Consider the following 14,047-nt stretch of genomic DNA (forward strand, 5'->3'; position numbering starts at 1 on the left):
CCACAGTTATGCTGTCTGCTGAAAAACTATGTGCTGCTGCCTCAACCCTAGGTGTGCTAGGGGTGTCTTACCCCCCCCCCCCCCCCCCCCCAGTGTTTGTTCCCAGCATGTAAGTCATATGTGTACCTAGTTTGTTGTAAATTGGTGTATGCATTCTGGAGTTATGCTGTTTCCTGTAATACTCTGTGCAGCTGTCCCATCTGTAGGGGTGCTAGGGGTGTCTAACCCCCACAGAGTTTGTTCCAAGATTGTAAGTCAGATGTGTACCAAGTTTGGTGTAAATAGCTCCAGGCCTTCCACAGTTTTGCTGTCTGCTGACATACTTTGTTCTGCTGTCCCACCCCTACGTGTGCTAGAGGTGTCTGACCCCCATAGTGTTTGTTTCCAGAGTGTAAATCATATGTGTACCCACTTTGTTGTAAATTGGTCTAGCCATTTGGGAGTTATGCTGTCTCCTGAAATACTCTGTGCCGCTGTTCCACCCCTGGGGGTGCTAGGGGTGTCTAACCCCCACAGAGTTTGTTCCCAGATTGTAAGTGAGATGTGTACCAAGTTTGGTGTAACTTGCTCCAGCCCTTTCATAGTTTTGCTGTCTTCTGAAATACTCAGTGCTGCGTTCCCACTGCTAGGGGTGTCTAACCCCTACAGAGTTTGTTCCAAGATTGTAAGTCAGATGTGTACCAAGTTTGGTGTAAATTTTCTGCAACCATTCCAGAGTTGTGCTGTCTGCTGAAATACTCAGTGCTGCTGCCCCACCCCTAAGGGTGCTAGGGGCAGAGGCGTATCTAGGGTAGGGCGAGTGGGGCACGTGCCCTGGGCGCCTTGGCAGGCCCAGGAGAGGGGGCGCCGGCGGCAGCCAGGGCATCATGCCCCACTCGCCCCCGTCAACCCTAAATGTGAGGGGAGGAGAGCGCAGCGTCTCTCCCTCCCCTCACCGCCGCTGCCAGCACTAGCAGCGCTGCCAGCAGCGCTGCTGTGTCCGGTCTCCGGCGTTAGCCAATCAGAGCTTGCGGACCGGCTCCTGATTGGCTGCCGGTCCGCGAGCTCTGATTGGCTAGCGAACCGGCGCCAGACAGCCGCCGGAGACCTGGAGCGGTGAGGGGACGGAGAGGCGCTCCGCTGCGCTCTTCTCCCCTCACATTCACATATCAACAACAAGGCGGCTGGTGAGTGACCGGGAAGGGGGGGGGGGGGGTCGGCGGCGGCGGCACAGTGGGGCATGTATCTGGCACCAAATGGGGCATGTAACTGGCACTGAGTGTGGCCTGGCACTGTGGGGCATGTATCTGGCACTGTGGGGCAATGTATCTGGCACTGTGGGGCAATGTAACTGGCACAGTGGGGCATGTATCTGGCACAGTGGGGCATGTATCTGGCACTGTGGGGCAATGTAACGGGCACTGTGGGGCAATGTAACGGGCACTGTGGGGCAATGTAACTGGCACTGAGTGGGGCATGTATCTGGCACTGTGGGGCAATGTATCTGGCACTGTGGGGCAATGTATCTGACACTGTGGGGCAATGTATCTGACACTGTGGGGCAATGTAACTGGCACTGTGGGGCAATGTAACTGGCACTGTGGGGCAATATTACTGGCCCTGTGGGGCATGTATCTGGCACTGAGTGGGGCATGTATCTGGCACTGTGAGGCGATGTATCTGGCACTGTTGGGCAATGTATACGGCACTGTGGGGCATGTATCCGGCACTGTGGGGCATGTATCCGGCACTGTGGGGCATGTATCCGGCACTGTGGGGCATTGTATGTGGCACTGTGGGGCAATGTAACTGGCACCGTGGGCCATTTTCAGTGGCCACACCCCTTCTGGTGTGTGGCCACGCCCATTTTTTTTGGGCGCGCGCACATCCTTCTTTTTCTGTTTTTATTTTATTTTTATTTTTTTGGGGGGGGGCGCCATTTTTCATCTTGCCCTGGGCTCCGAAAACCCTAGCTACGCCTCTGGCTAGGGGTGTTTTCCCCCCACAGTGTTTGTTGCCAGATTGTAAGGTATATGTGTACCAATTTTTAGTACATTGCTCGTGCAATTCCGCAGTTATGCTGCCTCCTGATGTACTCTGTGCTGCTGTCTGCCCCCCTAGGTGTGCTAGGGATTTCAAATTGTTTTAGTTGCCTCCACCATGTTTTAATACGCTTGTATGTGAAATTTCATGGTCTTCGCTTGTAAACTGTGGATTTGTATAGAAATACAATACAGAATGACAGAAGGACAAATTTTCATTTTTATATATTCGATAGAGCTGTGAGTTCACTCGGCATTGTGGTGCTGTTGGCCTAGGGAATGCCACATGGAACACATGGGGGCAGAGTCAATTATACCCCTTTTCCATCTGTAGCATGGGTCGCAGCCGGGAGCCTGACAAGGCTGCGACCAGTGCTACAGCCCCCTTTCCCACAGCGCTCACCAACCCGGCATATTGCCGGGTTGGTGACGCTGCTGCTGACGCGGCAGGGGTGGCGCTGGGAGATCACATGATCTCCCAGTGCCGCCCTTCCATTCACTGTGAACGGTAGCCGTGTCGCATTGAGACGGCTCCCGTTCACACTACACAGCTTACCCGGGTAGGATACCCGGGTAGGATTCCCGGATCACTTGATCCGGGAATTTGCAGGGGGACCCCGCGCATTTACCCGTGTTTTTAAAGCTAGTGGAAAATGGGTATTAGCCATGGCTAATTGCTCTACCCTCAGCAATTCAACCATAAGCCGCATCTTTGTGCGTTAAGCCTCAGAAGCTGCGAGGAAAAATGTGCAGTACATTCACTTTATGGGGCTCATAGTGTAGGGAAACCCACAGAGTCAGGCACTTAACGTGAAATCTATGGGTTACCACGCATTGCCCGTAGGTCTGCTGCGCAGGGAAAATGCGGAATTATTGAATAGCTCCAGACATTTAACCCAGAGCTTTGCCTGCGCGGTAAACACTACAGGTAATTGAATTTGCCCTTTAAGGTCGAATTCCAGACATGTAACAGTTTTGAAAATGTCTGTCTCCATACAAAAGCGAAGTAACTGGTAGTGGTAGTGTATAATGATCAAATCTCCATTACACTGATTGGATAGCTTGGCAATCAACAGAAGATTTGTTTAATTAGTCTTTTACCTGACAAAAATAATTTACTGCAAATTAAGGGTTCCCCCATGTAACATGGACATGGGATAAAGAAATTAATTTCACCATTCCACCCTGTTTACTAGTTCTTTGCCTGCGCATTTACAATTTTATATCAAATTTTATTTTATTTTTACATGTTTTCTGTACCCTGCCATCACACTCATAGGGGTGTATTCAATACCTCGGAAACTGCCGTCTTGTTGGACCTATTCAATGCCGGGCCAATTTTTCCGACATGTCGGCCGGGGTAGCAGCTGTCCGGACAGAGCGGCAGGGGTAGCAGCCGTGCGGAGTGGCAGGGAGCGCCTGTCCGGGCGGAGCGCCTGTCCGGGTGGAGCGGCAGGGAGCGCCTGTCCGGGTGGAGCGGCAGGGAGCGCCTGTCCGGGCAGAGCGGCAGGGAGCGCCTGTCCGGGCGGAGCGGCAGGGAGCGCCTGTCCGGGCGGAGCGGCAGGGAGCGCCTGTCCGGGCGGAGCGGCAGGGTGCGCCTGTCGGGACCGAGGGCCGTGGATGGGTGGGAAGCGGCTGTCGAGAGCGGCTAAATCCGACAGTCGGATTTAGGCAGGTCATTGAATACTGACCTGTCGAATCCTTTCCATCGGAAAGGATCCAACAGGTATTGAATACACCCCATACACCCCATATTGAATACACCCCATACAGTATATACACAGTCATGTTCTGCGATTTCTCCGTTTTTCCACAGGTCCCAATTTAAACTTCTCTTGCGGTTTGTAGTGTTTGGTGGCAAAATGCTCCAGGTTACTGCGCTCTCTCTTGTCTCTCACAGTGGATATGAAATAGTCTAATACACTTCCTTTTACATTCTGTAATTGGCCATTACACAGGGTCTCCTCCAGGAAAAACCTGACAAGTGGGGCCTGGAAGTGTTCATAGCCCAGCTCCCCCAAACACTTCAGTATCCGTGTGATCCTCAGGTTGTTGTGGCTGTGACTGTGGAAAAGGTCAGAGAAGATGTAGATTAGAAATATGTTGGATGTTTACACTTCTGTACACTGTTAAGTCAGGAAAGAGAGGACAAGAAAGTTCTATCTCATATAATGCACCAAGCAAATCAGGATAAACCAAACAGGACACTGCGAACAGGTCCAAAAAAAGGGAAAAATACAGCAAGCAAACCATTATTTGATGATAGGAGTCTGGGAGGTCAGGCCTACTTAGCATCACTAGGCCTGGCAAAGGTTTTCCTGGACTTCCTCCTGATGAATTTCAGACTGGGCTTTAATGCCTTACAAAGGACATATGGAGTATATGTATTAAGCCTTGGGGGGTATATTTACTAAAGTGCAGGTTTGTGGAAGTGGAGATGTTGCCCATAACAACCAATCAGGTTCTAGCTATTATCCTATAGACAGTGCTTCATAAATGATAAATAGAATCTGATTGGTTGCTATGGACAACATTTCCACTTCTATAAACCTATACTTTAGTAAATCTACCCTTTGGAGAGAGATAACCTACCATCCCATTAGCTCCTGTCATTATTCAAACACAGCATGTAACATGGCAGGTAGGAACTGATTGAGAGGTACTTCTCTCTGATTGGCAGGTATCTCTCTCCCCTTTATCACTCTCCAATGCTTAGCACCTCTCCCCCATACTGATCCCTCCTCTTAAGGTCTGATTTTGAGTTGGACTCAGTTGCAGCCTTCCTTGCGACTTTTGCTGCAGTTGTGTCTGCGACTTTAGGCTAATGATGCTGCAATGCACTTCACTGGTGTACTGCCGTACATCCAAAGACTAAGGGGCCCACTTTTAGTGTTTACAGACGCTGCAATCATGCTTTGCATGTTTTTAGATTGGTCACACCATTGATACTTTCACCAGTTCCTAGGGGGCCAGGGGTAGGGTATGATCCTGAGATGGGGGGGAAGGATCGGTTACAGGTATGTTATAAAGGCAGGGGTGGTGGTTAGGGTGCATACTGTACTGTGAGGCCATGGGGTAGGGCTAGTTAGCCCAGCAGAGGGGAGCATTGGAATGGCTCAGCTTGAACTTTCCCACCTTCACAGTGGCTCAACCCACTCCTGCCATGAATAATTCCTGCGCACACAACACATATCTCTATACCACAGGTCAAAGACATTCCAAACCTGTGCATATCCATTAGCTATCACACACCTTAATCTAGCAATAACAATTACCAATAAAAGGTGCAGCGCAGTTACCTACCAGAGAGAGAGAGAGGGAGAGAGAGAATAGAGGGAGAGTGACAGAGAGAGAATAGGTGGAGATGGGTGAAATGGAGAGGGGGGTTGAAATAATGGGCGACATGAGAAATAGGCGAGAGGGAGAGATAAATAATGGGCAGAGGGGAGGAATAGGAAGAAAGAGAGACTATAGGGGGATAGAGAGAGACGAGGAAAAAGAGAGATCGGGAAACAAAATATTACAATACTCAAAATCTGATGATCATGGTCTAAAAAGCTATAGCTAGATACAGTAGATAGATAGAATACTTAGTTTGTCCCCAGCTATTTTAGGATTAGTGTCAAAGGAACAGTATCTGGTAAAAGTGAAGAGAACAGAAGTTAAATAAACAATACTATACCAGCTACGTTGCTAGCACTGCAGTTGATGTGGATTTCTTGTGAGGTGTTTTCTGCAGCCCTATAGATGTCCCTTCATGATTTAGGAGTGGAGCATACCTGCGCCAGTGGGGAGGTCTCGGGGACAGACTGCTGTGAAGAACCGCACAGTCTGTAGATGGACTGTGTGGCAGATGGCAGCCTATTAGGATTATTATTTTTATTATTATTATAATAAGAGCTATGTGTCTGCCCACCCTCTACAGCCCGGGGTGGTATATACTCTCTGGCTCTGGACCAGGCAGACACAGGGATGGGGTAGGGGAATTGACGCAGCCTGCGGTCAGAGGAAGGGTGAAGCCGCATCTCTGCACCTCAGCTGCTTAAATGCTTCCATGCCTGGCTGCCCGTCTCATCACTGGTGCCGGCCATTGTGTGTAGTACAGGCTGCTTGTCAATGGCCACAACCCGCAGACATTCAGAGCAGTGCACTGAGCACGGCCAGCACTGTCAGTATGACAGAGAGCTGTGCGGTCAGTGGCTGCAATTGCAGGCAGCGTGCAGCTCTGGGAAAGGGGTGGTGGGCATGTCTTCCTAAAGGTAGGGGGCCATGTGGCTGTGAATATACAGGCTACGTGCATAGCCTGGTTAATTAACAGACCTATCCGTCCCTCACCTTTGTGCCGCTCACACATGCGGCTGCAAAGGCACATCTCGGCCTCCAAGATCACAGGAGGTGGCTGCTAATGAGAGAGGGGGTCCAGCCCAGCAAGTGTCAGGAGACCGCCTGTCAGGATCCCAGCGGTCACAATGCTGCCGCCGGAATCCCAACAGGTGGTAAAATGCTGCCGCCGGAATACTGGCGAGCCAGGCTATTCTCCCTCTATGGGTGTCCACGACACCCAAAGAGGGAGACTATAACCTGTGGTGAGCGCAGCGAGACACCGTGACTGCAGCGCGGCGAGCGCAGAGAGCCTTCAAGTGGCTTGCTAGCGCTCGCCCCACTGCCGGCATACTGGTGGCCGGGATCCTGCTGTCAGGATCTTGACAGCCGGGATCCCGGCCGCTGGTAATTAGTATGTACTCCGTCTGGCCCAGCAGGAAGTATCACATTTTTTCTGGTAACCTAATTCGACACTGAATGCTTAACTCCTTCTTCAATGATCTCAGCTCAGCCACAACTTTCAAAACCTATGATAGCTGAATAATAAATAACTCACTTGTTCAGGTTCTTAAATCTTTCCTCCCAATTGTATGCACGACCCACTTCTCCAGTCCTCTCATCACAGAGATTGATACCATAAAATCCCAGCATTAGTTTGTAAGACTCAATAAACCTTCTCATGACATTTGTGTCTTCTTTCATACTCTGGAAGACATTGTAAAATGAATTGATGTGTGACAGAATTATATGCCAGGGAATGTTCATTCTGTCACAGTCTGATACCTTGATCTCTTTCACTGTCAGTGGCTTAGCATATGAATTTCTACCAGGTTGTTGCAGTGGAAAAAGCCTGCCGTGAAACAAACACATTAAATACATTTTAGACATTATGAACTGTATAAGCAGAAGGATGAATGAGAATAACTAAAATGATTAAAGCACCAAAACTGAATAAGACCAGCTTGGCACAATAGTCACATAAAATGCTGCCAATAATGTAAACTGACAGTGTCCAGTTTTCACTTATGTCAAATACAACCAATATATTAAAGCTCACCATGAAATGTAGCAATGGTTCATCTCAAGCCGGATATAGTCATTCTTCCATTTAGCAAGCAGCTCATCTATGTGTACACCTGTGACACAGACAGCAGGTCATACCTTTCATCTAACCTATGACACCCATAGGAAAACAAAGGCCTGTTCACTACACTAGATTTTAGCCCAATAATAACATGTATTCCTGTTATGTAGTATGGCAGTATGAGGGTAAATTGCATTGATGAGACATGCATTCTGTGTGCAGTAGAGGGGATTCTGCCCACACAGGGAAGCAAAGGCAGGTGTGAGTACACAATTGCTGTAGAAAAGAGTCAGTCTAAAAGACTCTGCAGTCAGGACAGGCTGTGGCCTATGTATCCTGCCCAACTGGGGTTGGGAAAACAAGTCAGAGCTCAGTTTGCTATGAAGCTACTTAGGGCCAGGCGGTCTGAGACTATACCTGTAAGAAACAGGGAGGGCCACAAAACTTTGGGACTAAACCACATGCGGCTGAGAAGAAGCCAGGCCGGTGAACCTGTTGAATGTGTGAAGGACAGGAGGTGCCATACGGTACCTGGGAGAAACAGCACTGTGATTGTGAGTAGCTGTGGCAGCCAAGTCAAGCCAGGCTGGGGCCTGTGACAGACCTGCAAAAAAGCAGCCAGAGACTTTGAGAGACTTTATTTGCACACTAGCTGCCCAAGGATAGTCAGGGACAAAGAAGTGAGTCAGTACCCTGAATGGGCGCTAAAGCACCATTTCATTTAATTACCTGAAAAGCTGTGTTTGGATGCTGATTAAGCACCTAAACACTGCACCAATACATCCTCTGCCGAGCTAATTACCCCAAGTCATCACGGGATCCGGTCTGAAGATCGACAGTGTCTAGGTCGACAATGTTTAGGTCGACCACTATAGGTCGACAGTCACTAGGTCGACATGGATGGAAGGTCGACAGGGTTTCTAGGTCGACATGTGCTAGGTCGACAGGTCTAAAGGTCGACATGAGTTTTTCACTTTTTTTTTTCATACTTAACGATCCACGTGGACTACGATTGGAACGGTAAAGTGTGCCGAGCGAAGCGAAGGCACCATGCCCGAAGCATGGCGAGCAAAGCGAGCCATGCGAGGGGACGCGGTGCACTAATTTGGGATCCCGGTCACTCTACGAAGAAAACGACGCCCCAAAAAAAAAAATTCCTCATGTCGACCTTTAGACCTATCGACCTAGCACATGTCGACCTAGAAACCATGTCGACCTTCCATCCATGTCGACCTAGTGACTGTCGACCTATAGTGGTCGACCTAAACATTGTCGACCTAGATACTGTCGATAAAACGAACCACACCCAGTCATCACAGCAGACAAGAAGGAAGTAACGGCCTGGTGAGTCGTACATGGATACAGAAGGAGAATGAGACAGAGTCATAACTTCACTACTGATAATCACCATTATAGCTGCACTTACCGTTTGGCTCGAAACACATATTGTTTTGGTAGAAGTCCAGATTTGGGGTCAGGTATGAAGTCTCACCCTAAGCAAATGATATGTTATGTCAATAGTTAGGCAACATGAATATATACAGAAATAAAGTGATAGTATAATTGTCCTAAAAATCAGATCACCTATTCCCCTTAGAATTAAAATGTTATCTGCTCATCATTACACAACACAGGAGACAATTGTTAGGTGCATTTGAATAGGCTTACAGTCCCTAGTCTTCAAATGTAGGAACATATAGAGTACCAGTCAAAAGTTTGGACACACTTTCTCATTCAATGGTTTTTATTTATTTTAATTATTTTCTACATTGTAGATTAATACTGAAGACATTAAAACTATGAAAGAACACATATGGAATTATGTTGTAAATAAAAAAGTGCTAAACAAATCAAAATATGTTTTATATTTTAGATTCTTCAAAGTAGCCCCCTTTTGCTTTGATGGAAGCTTTGCACACTCTTGGCATTCTCTCAATCAGCTTCATGAGGTAGTCTCCTGGAATGGTTTTCCAACAGTCTTGAAGGAGTTCCCGGAGGTGCTGAGCACTTGTTGGCTGATTTTCCTTCACTCTACGGTCCAACCTATCACAAACCATCTCAATTGGGTTTTTAGGTCGGGTGATTGTGGAGGCCAGGTCATCCGACGCAGCACTCCACTTTACTTCTTGGTCAAGTAACTCTTACATAGCCTGGAGGTGTGTTTGGGGTCATTGTCTTGTTGAAAAACAAATGATGGTCTCAGTAAGTGCAAACCAGATAGGATGGCATGGCGCTGCAGAATGCTGTGGTAGCCATGCTGGTTAAGTGTGCCTTGAATTTTGAAGAAATCACCAACAGTGTCACCAGCAAAGCACCTCCACACCATCATACCTCCTCCTCCATGCTTCACAGTGGGAACCACACATGCAGAAACCATCCGCTCACCTTCTTTGCGTCTCACGAACACGGCGGTTGGAACCAAAAATCTCAAATTTGGACTATTCAGACCAAAGTACAGATTTCCACTGGTCTAATGTCCATTGCTTGTGTTTCTTGTCCCAAACAATTCTCTTCTTCTTGTTCATCCTCAGTAGTGGCTTCTTCACAGCAATTCAGATAAGTAAGAGATTAAGAGGTTGGGCATGCGTGACCGGCGGTCTCCTACCGACACCGGTACCCCGACAGTGGAATGCCGGCAAGGGAGGAGGGGCGAGTGCAACAAGCCCCTTGCGGGCTCGATGGCTCACCACAGGTTCTATTCCCACTCTATGGGTGTCGTGGAATAGTGCCTGCTGGTCGGCATGCCAACCATCAGGATTGTGAACGCGTGGGATTTAGGGGCCAGTCTTGTGACCGGCGGTGTCCTGACTGCGCTCACAGAACAGTAACCCGATTTACCTATTGCCAACAAGACTACTATCCAGTTTATTAAGTGCATCTGCTTAATAGAATGGTGCCCACTATTTTCACTCCGAACCACCTGACTGAGTTGACTGAACAAAGTGTGAATGCGCAGCAGAAGGATACTGAACTATGTGACCTTCAAAGTGTCTTATAGTTGTTGAAAATTATCTGGTGGTATATCTCTCAACTGAATCTTGGACCCATGATTTGCTGGGTCACTAGCTAATGTGCCCAGTATACTCGTATACCCCCCCCCCCAAAAAAAAATTAAAAAAAAATAATAAGATTTTAAACCTACCGGTAAATCTTTCCGGTAAAGCTCTCAAACGGGCGGGAGAGTGCGGATGACTCTACAGCACCGATTGAGCAAACAGGAGGTCCTCCTCAGCCAGGGTCTCAAACTTATAGAACTTTGCAACGATGTTTGAACACGACCAAGTAGCAGCTCGGCACAGCTGTAGTGCCGAGACCCCTCGGGCAGCCGCCCAAGACGAGCTCACCTTCCTAGTGGAATGGGCCTTGACCGATTTTGGTAACGGCAATCCTGCCGTAGAATGTGCCTGCTGAATCGTGTTACAGATCCAGCGAGCAATAGTCTGCTTTGAAGCAGGGCACCAACCTGGTTGGCTGCATACAGGACAAACAGTGCTTCTGTTTTTCTGACTCTAGCCGTTCTGGCCACGTAAATTTTCAAAGCCCTGACCACAGCAAGGGACTCTGAATTCTCCAAGTCCTGTGTAGCCACAGGCACCACAATAGGTTGGTTCATATGAAAAGATGACCCCACGTTGGGCAAGAATTGAGGACGAGTCCGCAATTCCGCTCTATCCATATGGAAAACCAGATAGGGGCTTTTATGAACAAAGCCGCCAATTCCGACACTCGCCTAGCCGAAGCCAAGGCTAATAACATGACCACCTTTCAAGTGAGATATTTTATCTCCACCGTTTTAAGTGGTTCAACCAATGCGACTTAAGGAAACTCAACACCACGTTAAGGTCCCAAGGCGCCACCGGAGGTACAAAAGGAGGCTGAATATGCAGCACTCCCTTCACAAAAGCCTGTACTTCTTAGAGAGAAGACAATTCTTTTTGAAAGAAAATGGATAAGGCCGAAATCTGAACCTTAATGGAGCCTAATTTTAGGCCCAAATTCACTCCAGTTTGTAGGAAGTGAAGGAAACGGCCCAGATGGAATTCTTCCGTAGGAGCATTCCTGGCCTCCCAAGAAACATATTTTCGCCATATACGGTGATAATGTTTAGAAGTCACGTCCTTCCTAGCCTTTATCAGCGTAGGAATGACCTCATCCGACATGCCTTTTCTGCTAGGATCTGGCGTTTAACCGCCATGCTGTCAAACGCAGCCGCAGCAAGTCTTGGAACAGACAGTGCCCCTGTTGCAACAGGTCCTGTCCTAGAGGAAGAGGCCACGGATCTTCTGTGAGCATTTCCTGCAGATCCGGATACCAGGTCCTTCGTGGCCAATCTGGAACAATGAGAATTGTTCTCACTCCTCTCTTTCTTATTATTTTCAACACCTTGGGTATGAGAGGAAGAGGAGGAAATACATAGACCGACTGGAACACCCACTGTGTCACTAGGGCGTCTACAGCTACCACCTGTGGATCTTTTGATCTGGCGCAATACCTCTGTAGCTTTTTGTTGAGGCGGGACGCCATCATGTCTATCTGGGGTAATCCCCACTGACTTGCAATCTGTGCGAAGACTTCCGGATGAAGTCCCCACTCTCCTGGATGCAGGTCGTGTCTGCTGAGGAAGTCTGCTTCCCAGTTGTCCACTCCCGGAATGAACACTGCTGACAGTGCGCTTACATGAATTTCCGCCTAGCGAAGAATTCTGGTGGCTTCCGCCATTGCCACTCTGCTCATAGGTTCAGGGATTTTTAAATTTAATATGGGTCTGACCGAACCGTCCGGTTTCGGGACTACAAACAGGGTTGAGTAATATCCCCTTCCTTGTTAAAGCAGGGGAACCTTGACCACCACCTGTTGAAGATACAATTTGTGAATTGCATTTAACACTATCTCCCCTTCCTGGGGAGAAGCTGGCAGGGCCGATTTGAAAAACCGGCGAGGAGGCACCTCTTCGAATTCCAGCTTGTAACCCTGAGAAACAATTTCTATTGCCCAGGAGTTCACCTGCGAGTGAACCCAGATGTGGTTGAGAATTCGAAGACGAGCCCCCACTGGGGCGGACTCCTTTAGCGGAGCCCCAGCGTCCTGCGGTGGATTTTGCAGAGGCCGGGGAGGACTTCTGTTCCTGGGAACTAGCTGTGTTGTGCAGCTTTTTTCCTCTGCACTTACCTCTGGCAAGAAAGGACGCACCTCTCTTGTTTCTTTGTGATCGAAAGGACTGCATTTGGAAATGTGGTGCTTTCTTAGGCTGTGAGGGAATATAAGGCAAAAAATTTAGATTTACTACCTGTAGCTGTGGAGACCAGGTCCGAGAAACCTTCCCCAAACAATTCCTCATCCCTGTAAGGTAAAACCTCCATATGCCTCTTTGAGTCGGCATCACCTGTCCATTGCCGGGTTCATAGGACTCGTCTAGCAGAAGTCGACATAGCGTCTTTGAGCATCTCTCATATATAAAACAGCATCTTTTATATACCCTAGGGTCAATAAAATGGTATCCTTATCTAGGGTCTCAATTTCCGCTGATAAGGTATCTGTCCATGCTGCTACAGTGCTACAAACCCAGGCCGACGCAATTGCCGGTCTGAGTAAGGTACCAGAATGTGTGCAAATGGACTTCAAGGTAATCTCCTGCTTGCGGTTAGCAGGATCCCTGAGGGTAGCCGTATCTTGGGATGGCCGCGCTACCTTTTTGGATAAGCGTGTCAATGCTTTTTCCACCCTAGGGGAGGATTCTCACCGTATCCTGTCCGTTGGCGGGAAAGGATACGCCATAAGAATCCTTTTGGGAATCTGCAGTACGTGGATCGGGTTTTGCGTTTTATTATTTGCCAAGTACGTGGATTACAAACAAAAAGAGGACAGATCTACACAGGATTGTTGTGAGTATAATTTTATTTTCAGGTACCCCGTGGATTCTACATGGATAAGGGGACCGACTCTTCGTGCCAACATAGGTAAGTATGTGTGTGTCGGTGTGCATGTATGTAATAAAGTTTTACTTTCACGGTGTGTGTGTACTGTTTTTATTTGGGTATTTTTTTTGCAGTAGAACTACAGGTACCAGTGGGCCCGTTTCCCCCCCCCCCCGCATGCTGGTACTTGTGGTTCTCCAAGTACCAGCTTGCGGGGGAGGCTTGCTGGGACTTGTAGTTCTGCTACAAAAAATAATATTCTTTATTTTGTCACTTGGCTATCAGCCTCCATCCGCCGCTTTGGATGGGGGGGACAGCCTCGGGCTTCACCCCTGGCCCTTGGGTGGCTGGAGGGGAGACCCCTTGATTTAAGGGGTCCCCACTCCTCCAGGGTACCCCGGCCAAGGGTGACTAGTTGGGGATTTAATGCCACGGCCGCAGGGATCGGTATAAAAGTGTCCCCCGGCTGTGGCATTATCTCTCCAGCTAGTGGAGCCCGGTGCTTGTGTGAAAAATACGGGGGACCCCTACGTCTTTGTCCCCCGTATTTTCTGTACCAGGACCGGACGCAGAGCCCGGTGCTGGTTGTTAAAATACGGGGGATCCCCTGTCAATTTCCCCCCCCCGTATTTTTACAACCAGGACCGGCTCAAAGAGCCCGAGGCTGGTTATGCTTAGGAGGGGGGACCCCACACATTTTTTTC

At 48.6% G+C, this 14,047-nt stretch overlaps 1 protein-coding gene across 1 annotated transcript in view; it reads right to left on the reverse strand.

The window, feature by feature from the left end:
- Window positions 1-2,259: 2,259 nt before the first annotated feature.
- The window catches only part of LOC135055339 (opioid growth factor receptor-like), a 40,072-nt gene continuing 28,284 nt past the window's right edge, over window positions 2,260-14,047 (reverse strand). The window contains exons 2-6 of the mRNA XM_063959287.1: window positions 8,855-8,921; window positions 7,402-7,480; window positions 7,128-7,194; window positions 6,901-7,049; window positions 2,260-4,085 (exon numbers count right to left, since the gene is read on the reverse strand). Of these exons, the coding sequence (XP_063815357.1) occupies window positions 3,806-4,085; window positions 6,901-7,049; window positions 7,128-7,194; window positions 7,402-7,480; window positions 8,855-8,921 (642 nt within the window). The 3' untranslated portion in view covers window positions 2,260-3,805. The remainder of the gene's footprint in view (window positions 4,086-6,900; window positions 7,050-7,127; window positions 7,195-7,401; window positions 7,481-8,854; window positions 8,922-14,047) is intronic.

The sequence above is a fragment of the Pseudophryne corroboree genome, chromosome 3 (genome assembly GCF_028390025.1).
Source record: "Pseudophryne corroboree isolate aPseCor3 chromosome 3, aPseCor3.hap2, whole genome shotgun sequence".
In the NCBI taxonomy this organism is placed as follows: Eukaryota; Metazoa; Chordata; class Amphibia; order Anura; family Myobatrachidae; genus Pseudophryne; species Pseudophryne corroboree.